Below are 9,612 nucleotides of genomic sequence, written 5' to 3'. Positions count from 1 at the left end.
GGGTTTTTACTGTTCAGTAAGCATGCACATGGGTAAATCTGCATGCTTATTGCACAGTAAACTATGCTCCTGTGCAGTTAAGTGTCTCTTGTAGATGCGCCCACAGTTATTTCACTGGTATAGAGCAGATTTTGACCTCTTGTTGACTCATCTTTCACCATAATTGTTGTCATGATATTCCTTGGCCAATGAGGAAATATTAGGCCAAGGATTTTTACAGGGGTGTCTGAAATGGGACCACATAGTGCTATGCAGGCCATTAGGCATTCCTTATTAAAATACAAATTACTGTAGTTGCTTTCTGATGGCTCTCTTAGGCCTCTCTTAATCGTTGTCTCCTAAAATATCTTAATGGAAATGTCATCCTGTCATTTCAAATACCAGCTACATAGTGAGGCTTTGAAAAATCATATATTATTTTCTTCAGGCACACAGACACTACTCCCTGGTGATAATGGAAACTATGAAGGGGTATTAATAAGGAAATTTACTTTTAGTTACTTAGAGCAGGGACAGCTATATAAACTTGAGCAAAATACTACAGCATCCTTTTTGCAAATTACTAGTTTTAATGGATGATCCAAATGATGACTGAGAACTCCTAATTTCCTTTGCAGGGATGTGTGTATATATACCTCTGCCACCATTTTAAAGCAAGGGGACTCTGACACATGAGACACTGTGGTATTTTAATTAGAGTGGCTTTATAATTAAAGTTCCCTTCCCCTTCCACCCTTGGAGCATGTGTAAAAATGTCCCAGGGTTCAGCTCCCAGGTCTACCACAGACATCATATTTACTTTAATACAAGATGAGGTTTTAAAAGTCCCTCATTTTATATTTGTATATAAGGAAACCTCATTAAATACATTGTCATTAAATATCTGTCAAAAGTAGCATGTGCTCAGCAACAGAAACCAACTATGAAGTTGATTAAATGTAGCCAAAAATGAGCATAACTATAAAACACAAGGCCCAGATTGCACAAACATGCTCATAGGAACCTTTTTTTGGCCTTAAAAAAATCCAGGTAGGTAAGAAGTGGCACCAGAACTGGAGGCACTGTAATACCAGGCTAGCACTGGGAGGGCCAGAGCCAGCCCTGACACCCTCCCCTTGGTGCCAAAAATGCTTTTTCTTAGCTAAAAGGCCAAGATGCTAATGGAAATCTACCACAATAATAGGTTAGTGCAGACCACCTGAATAAAATAGATGATAGTGCTCATTATGTGCAGTCTCTGTGCTAACTTTTTCAAGTCATGGTAAGCCACTATATTGAATATATTTCAACTTCCTCTTTACTCCAACAGCTGAGAGTCTCCTTTCTTTCCCATTTCTAATTATTCTTGTTTCTTCACCAGCCTTAAATATCTGGCAAACATCACCAAATGGGGATCTAAACAATTTGGAATCCCTCTGTTGCCCCCTCTCTCAGCCTGTTGCATACTATTAGTGTGACCCCACCCTCTATAGGAAGGACTATTTTTCCATATGTAAAGCAGGCCATCTCAGGGCATCTCATCCTCCTTGCAAGTGCTGCTTTCTTCAGGTCAGTTGACTGTGTATGAAAAATGTTCAGATATTATAGTAAGAATGATGATCTTAATACTTCCCATTGCCCATTCAGTCTCTGAGTTTCCTGCTAAGGCACCAATTAACTTGATAATTTAATATATAGTCACAGGAATTTCTTTTGTTTCCCACGTTTATACCTTGTTGTCTTGAGTTTAGATAAGATTGACTCACTTTATGCATGATTAATACTCATATTACAAAAAATAATGTAGTTATCTAAAAAGGCAACTAGCATTAGAAAACACTTTTTAATTTCTCTCTCCCTCTCTTTTTTCTGTATGAACTCAACCTTCTGAAGTAACCGCAGATAATTTCTTGTAATAAACTGTGAACCAAAAAGCCTCCTCCTAACAAAAATCTGTGATTAAAATTGCTGCTGAGGCTCTTTTTCCAGTTGCCTCTTTTTATCCAGGGTATGGATTTGCCTCTTAATAAAAGAAACAAGAAGTTAGTCCCCAGATTGTATAGATCTGGGAGCCAAGTTATATCAGGGACTTCCCAGTGCAATGGGATACTATTCTAAGGGGGAAGTGGGTTCTAGGTCACAGAAGAAGATTGAGCACCAGATAGTAATACCAATTGTGCTACTTCCTTGCTGATTGCCAGAATGAATCTTGGGGATCCTTTAGTGGTTAGTGATTTTGTAAATTTTACTAAACATGTTGTCAAACTTTCACATTCTACTTCACGCTCCTGAATTCATTAAAGAAAAGTCACAAATCTGGCAGTACAAAAGTGGGGGGCACCATCTTACCTTGAAGAAAGTCATCGTTGATCCATCTCGAACAGCCCCATATTCTATCTTGGTTTGCTTTGCTAAATCATCGGCAGAATCAATGGGGGATTCCATTCTCTCTACTGTCAGGAAAGCAGCCAAATTTGCAGTGTAGGATGAGATTATGATTAAGGTAAAAAACCACCATATTCCTCCAACTATTCTGGTGGAAAGAGCCTTGGGCATCAGCTCTGATCCTGTTGCAATATCATCAAAACAATCATATTAAAACATGTTGAATGAAGCTTCTTCTTATGTTGTAGATTAGTTTTAGGAACATAGTACATTTATGATCCATAGAAAAATAACATGGATTTGTACAATAATCTCACAGATGTATAGTTAACATTTATAATGGGAACACACTGTGAAAGGGATGTAGGCCATGATATGTAACAAACAACATGGTTATTCTTGGGTCCAAACCCCATCATGACTCTGAGCTAATGGTGACTGGTGTTAGCCTTCTAGGTTCCTAGCAGGCCATACTAGCTATTTATCTGCATTTTAAATGCTTGTTAATAGTATTATAACAACGTTTCTTTGGCAACTTTCATCTCAGATCATACCTCACCTACCAAGTAGAAGAAATGCCGTAAAAAATATATTTGTCTTGCACCTCTTATTTACACATCTAGGTAGTTTTGCAGTTGTCACTCATATGAGCAATACAATGCAATCATAATAGTCATGTAACAGTAGTAGTACTTATATAAATAGCAGAATCAAAATCTAAAATGTTTCTTTATAATTTAGGTTTTAAAATGTATGGGCGTTCAAGGGAATATACATCCCATCTTTATTTCTGTACTATAATGCAAGTTTATGACTAGCAATTCATCCCAGTTTAGTGGCTACACTGATGAGTAAGAGTTTAGAAATATCTTACTGCATACCACATATTAGTAAATATAGGGACTTGTTTTTGTCATAAGAAAAAAACAACACAAATAGGATGCTAGGGCAACAGCCAGCTAGGGCAATACAGGGATAATTTGATTTTTTTCATATTATTTTAATGGCATGTGAATGGATTAGGAAGGTTGAAATTAAGCCTCACTCGGCAGCTTACTATTTCTCTAACATTATGGGCCAAATTTTATGCTGACTTGCATTGTACACAACCCCACTGATTTCAATAGATCGGTAAGACTCAGCCCTGATTCAGGAAACTTCTTAAGCATGTGCTTTTATCCCATTGGCTTCAGTCTAATATCAACCTTAAAGACTTGCCAATTGTTTTGTGGAATGAGGATGGACATAAGCAGGTGCTTAAGTTCTTGCAAATGCAGGGTGGGCCATGGGAGGGGGCAAAGAATGTACAGGATTGGATCCAGATCCAATATTCATTCTGTATATTGGAAAGAAGTTTGTTGTTGAAATATTGTCTTTGAAGCTACATTATGATTTATGTAAATGCTCTAAATATCTCACTAAAGATATTTAAGAGGCTGGAAGATTTTTGGCATAAAATGTTTTGTGATTTTTGGCATAAAAATCTGTGATTTTTGGACTGAGACTGGAAGAGTAATAACTTGTCAAACAATGTGAGCTATTTTAGGGGGTTTTGTTATAAATAGATACACATCTCGGTTAAAGGTCAGAGCTAATCATAGCCTGAGGCTTTGAATGGGTTGATAGAGGTACCAAACCACAAGAACAGCACTTGGCCTTGTGTAGCCTTTGTACAGATCTTAAACTAAGCCAACAGCCTAAAAATGAAGTCTTTTATTTAATTTTCAGAATCCTAAATTTCTCATGTCAAGAGCTGTAGTTTCATCCAGATTTCCATTTCTTATTTGTGTTTGTCTTGGTGCTTTATCAGACTAGATTTTGTTTTAATAGTGAAATATGGTGGGGGGGAGGGGGTGTTCACCGCTAAGGATGTTTTCTGTTTATTTTTAAACTCCATGTTACACAGCAAGCATAAAAACAGGCTGCTAAGAATGCTTATTCAGAAGTTGGTGGTGGTGATATTTTTTTTAAAAACCCCAAGTGTTATAGACTATATATTTGGTAGTTAGACACCAATTCAATACCTAATTTTAATATATAGAGACAGTAATAGCTAGCTGAATTTCAGAGACTGTAGAAACCTACCTAAATCTGTAAGTGCAGCCTGATCATTACATGTACACAATAAAAGATGTAAGTGGAGGAGCTTTTGATTACTGTATCTTTATGGCTAAATTCTAAAGCTCCTGTGTTTTTTTTCCAGTTAAAAAAAATTAGTTGTGTAAAAGAAACAGAAAATCTTTACCCTAATTAAACTTAGGACAGTAAGTTTTAACTTGCCATTAAGTGTTTATAAGCAAGGATTATAATGTGAGCTGCCGAGTACCCTCCTCTGTTCTGTAAGGTAAGGAGGGAGTTGAGTGGGGCTCAGCATCTCACAGCATTAGACCTATGATTATTTCAGTGTTCACCGTATTTTCAGTCCTGAGTTCAGCAAAGCTCTTAAATATGCACTTAAGATTTTTCACTTAATCTTGTGGGATTTATAGCCTTTGTTGAATTGGGGCTTTGGTCAATAACCTGGTTTTCTGAAAGTAATAGTTTTCCACATGCTTGTTGATTGCCCTACTGTTTACTATTCAAATAAATATAAAAGTACGCCATGCCAGTATCTCTTTAAAAACAGATGACAAGTCTGGGTTGAGAACTTCAGGGAAATGGGGAAATAACATTTAAGTAAAAAATGTCACTAGCAAAATTCAGGGTTAGAGACAATACTTGCTGAAGTCTCTCTAGTGCCTTTTACGGCAGACATGACAGCCAATCCTGATCCAGACTTTGCTCACGCTCTGTAGAAAAGAGAAAGTCTGATCATCACATTTTAAAATTTAAGAAACAAATGGCTTCCAATCAAGCACAACAAGCAGCTTCTGTTAACAAGAAAGAGCAAAACAATAGATGCAGAGTTTAGCAACCATTCATCTCTTGTTCAAACTCTACATGTTAGTGATGGTCCACTTACAGTCACACGTACCACAAGTTTGTACATGGAAACATTTGCTTTGCCTTACAAATGTTTTATTTTTTTTAAGATTCTTAAAAGACAAGCAGAGTCTGGTTGGGGCTGACTGTCATGTACCCAAGGTAGTGGTAACTAGCAGACACTGCATCCCACGGTTTGCTGTGGATGATGGTAAACTCCAAAAAGGCAGGACATTAAAACACAAAATATTGGGTAACTCTAATACACAGGTCAGTCACAATTATATATACACATACCCGCCTGATACTGTAAAACCTTAGTCTGTGGTTACTGATAAGATGGGGGTAGGTGGAGGGATTTAAACCCCCCAGAAACATCTGGACATCTTTTGTCCAAACACCTTCAAAATCATTTCTGTAAGGAATATATATGTCTTGGGAATACATACATAGATCAGTAAAATTGTGTGCATATGTTATCCTAGTTACAATACAAAAGTGCTTCTCTGCCATGTGTAAGAACATTTCTTTCGTATGTTTTTTACAAAATCCAAATTGGTATTAGAGAGCAGAAGAAAAAAATCACACTTGAATGACTGCATAGACGATTTTATATTCCTTACCTAAATAGTTGGGAATTTAATACCAATGCACAGCAGTGATTTCTTCTTTCTGGTTCTGTGTTACCTTTTCCTGGTTTAGTTGGGTCAACTAGTTTTCCAGAAAATATTTTACATGTGTTGAATGAACCATAGGATTGGTGAATGGCCCTTTACTGGGAAGCTTTAGAATGCATGCACTAACTAAATGTGCTTACTATATGTATCTCCTAGACTTTGCACATCGATTGCACTTCACTACCCTTCTTTGTCAAACAAGTATTCGTGTACTGTTTCCACAATCATCAGCAGCTGGGACTTGTGACTATGTTAACACTTGTAGGGTTGGATGCATTTACAAAATGAGGGGACTCAAACCTGCAGAAAAGCCATAGGTGTTTTTGTTCGGGTTTTAAACAAAATGTTTGACAAGAGGCAATAAAGCCTAGCAAGCTTTCTGAAGAAATGGAATCCTATTTCTTGCAGTGCTGTTAAGGATGCTACTGCCTAGACTAGGAAGAAGCCTCACTGAAAAGCAATTTCCCTGTTTTCGGTCCTTTGACTTATCTAGGACCACTAAACTCCCTTTCAGTGCAAATAACTTTGTAGTCATCTTGTTGTTCTCTACAGAAACTCCTAGCTAGAACTTTTCCCACTTTACTGTATATTTTCCCTTTCTTCTGCTGTACCACTGTTTTGAACTGTAACAGGTTCTTCTTTCATTTCCCTTTCCCTCCCTACTCTAGCTTCACTAATATGTCATCTGTTTTTTTCAATTTCTGAAATCAGGTTTTACAGTATGTGTTACAGCTACAGATGGTGGAGTTTACCAGCACAGAAGCCCTTGAGCAAACTGTGGGATGTGTGCAAAAAGGAGGTGTAACCGGTGTACCTTGCTGCATGAGAGCTCCAACTCCAAACCAGAAACTATTTAGTAAAGTAAAATTGTTTTCCACCACATCTGAGTCAGGGTTGCACGGGTGGGGGTTATACCACTCATAGGGTGTAAACCTGTGGCAGTTAACAGAAACAGTCTGTAAACATCAGATAAAATACACGCTGAGCCAGCAAACCTGCTGAACAATGCAGAAAATAAAAAAGATTAATGAAGAAAATAAAGAACCAAAATTAAAGGCCATATTTATAAATGCCCTGCTACAGTATGGACACTGCATAGCAGCACTGCAATGCAGGGAGTGGTTTTCAGAGCTCTAGTTGAGCACCATCCCTGCTACATTCTTCCTATTGCTTTCTAACCACAATCTTCAATATCAACTTCTGCACCTATCCAAGTTCCCAGTCACTTGGCTAGTCACACAATTGATGAACTTCAAATAAGCAAATTGATGCACAGAATCCATGTACCTGCTCCCCGGTGAATCATTAAGGAAGCAATGAAAGAATAACGGCACTCTTAAAAGCAATGATTTTGGAGTAGCCCCTTTTTCCCTATATATGTGTATGTGTGTGTATGTGTAGGTGGGTAGGTGGATGGGTGTGTTCTCTGACACACACGCACGTGCACGCACGCGCGCGCACACACACACACACACAGAACCAGCATTGCTCACAATGAAAACCATAGTACATGACATACTGATGTTAAGGCATTAATTTTTGTGCCACTCAATACTCTATATTGGAGAGAGTGTTTAGTGTACAGAGTTACTGCTAAAATGATGCTTCTCATTTAAAGGAATTCTGGGGTAATTTCAGTGCTTTAAAGCCAGAGGGGTATCTTTTCAGTGTCATGTACCGAATTGGGCAGACAATTGCACCTTAATGAGTGGAAGAATTCCACTCAACTCCCTGTGGACCTTGCTGAAAAAGCAGAATATACCCCTTATGGTCTGCAAAATACTTGCCGAAGTTACTTTAAGGACTGGTTCCCCCCTCCCTCCCCCTCCAATGGTACCCTGCCTGCTTGTTGCTTTTTGCTACTGTATGGCATACAACATACTTTTCTATAAACTATATGAATATAGCTTTAACTGACAGTGTCATGCCAATACATTTTAATTACTTTTTCAACAATATAATTAAGCCTTGAATTTATGCACTGTTGCAACCAGAGTGCCTTGCTAAGCTTCAGTAATGAACATTGATAGTAATGAACCCACTAATTGAAACAGTATGTAGCTTAGGATGCCATTAGCTGAACAATATCATCATTACCAGTACAATGGTTGGGGAAAAAAAATAATTGCAACAAAAGAGGCAGTATAGGGATTCAAGAGAAGAACTTTCTGCATATGCTGTTTTTTTAAAAAAAGCCCTTATGTTTGAATAAGTATTTCAAACTGTGCTAGAAAAATGAAAACTAACCTTCCTATAATCAACTGCATTGTTCTTAACTAGATCTGTGCACAAAAGCTGGAACACTGGTACAAGACCTGTGCACCATCCAAATCCCATGCAAGCCATCAGAAGGCACAGGCCTGATGTAAAGTGTTCACTCACCCTAATTTAGAGTGCTGACATGGGTGAGTACAGTGATAACTGGGCCTGATCTTGCTGAGGTTTATGAACTGCATAATGGCATGGGACTGGCCTCTTAGATTCTTTCATGTAATAAGCATATTCTGAAAAGCAGACAAATGGGTCAATCCTCAAAGCAGCAAATGGAAATGGCTAGAGAACAGCACTGAAATTCAGACAGAATATTACTGGCAGGCTAGAAAGGTTTTGTTTTATTTTATGTTATTGGAAGAGTAAAGTTAACTGCAATGAATCTTTTTAAAAAGTTGTAGTAGTCTACCTGTTACTTTTTCACTCTTATAATAAAAAATTATTTCCTCATTGTATTCTGCAAGCTATAAAGTGCACTGTATGAAATGATGATGCAATTAACAGAGGAGACGAAAGCGCAGGGATTCTAGTCCAGAATTTGCTTGGCCTACCCTCCACAAGGACATACTTCTGTGGACTTCCCAGTTTTGCTGCCATCAATTCAACTCTACCTATGATAGCAAGAAGAGGAGCACTAAGAGAAACTGAAGGTCAGAGATCACTGGCATTTAAGCACCATGTCATATGGACTAGCGTGAGCAAAGCTGGATGGCCCAGCTCCTATGCTGGTGCTTCCACCATTGTTACTATTGATAGAGTTGAAACGTTACAAGCAATAGAAGGAAATCTTGGCAGAAAATTACAATTATACTCATAGCTAATGTGGCATTGAAAAGGAGAAACTGTAAATCTCTCACTTTACAAATCTAAAATTTATTATTCTTGAAATGAATACATATTAATAAAAAGTAACAATGCCTGGGCTACATATGATTTAAAGAGAAATAAGATTTAATGGAAAAATCACATCAGAAAAATCTTTAGACACAATATTGATCTTTCCATAAAGATTATCCCTGAATATTTCTCTTCGATAAGTTCATATAGCAAGAAGCAATTAACTTTTTTATTTTGATTAAAGCATGGTTAGAATAATGGATTTGTGTGGGAGAGCCTTTGACTTTCATTTCACGTAGCTAGCCAAAAGGTTCTTAAGAATGCATACCGCACAAAGCTGATCTTTCTCAGTTGAAAGCAAACTTGAAAATGTGGTCTCACTGCCTTTTTCTAGATCAGCGCTGTCCAACTTCTAAGGCCTTGGGAGCCATCAGCAGCAGCAACATGCTGTACAAGCTGCAGCAAGAGCACTATGCAAAGCCCCTCCCTGCCCCCCAACTGTTGCACTGGATGCTCCCCCACCAGTGCACCATGTAGGATG

General features: G+C 37.9%; 1 protein-coding gene across 3 annotated transcripts in view; it reads right to left on the bottom strand.

Annotated features, from left to right (window-relative positions):
- GRIK1 (glutamate ionotropic receptor kainate type subunit 1) overlaps nt 1-9,612 on the bottom strand; it is a 324,503-nt gene that overhangs the window by 41,157 nt on the left and 273,734 nt on the right. For all 3 annotated transcript variants that reach the window (XM_019525354.1, XM_019525352.1, XM_019525353.1), the window contains exons 12-13: nt 6,778-6,896; nt 2,329-2,546 (exon numbers count right to left, since the gene is read on the bottom strand). In XM_019525354.1, the coding sequence (XP_019380899.1) occupies nt 2,329-2,546; nt 6,778-6,896 (337 nt within the window). The remainder of the gene's footprint in view (nt 1-2,328; nt 2,547-6,777; nt 6,897-9,612) is intronic.

Source organism: Gavialis gangeticus, unplaced genomic scaffold (assembly GCF_001723915.1).
Source record: "Gavialis gangeticus isolate Ggan-Ray unplaced genomic scaffold, GavGan_comp1, whole genome shotgun sequence".
In the NCBI taxonomy this organism is placed as follows: Eukaryota; Metazoa; Chordata; order Crocodylia; family Gavialidae; genus Gavialis; species Gavialis gangeticus.
Note: the sequence above shows the minus strand (reverse complement) of the source record. Positions and strands in the feature narration are given on the sequence as shown.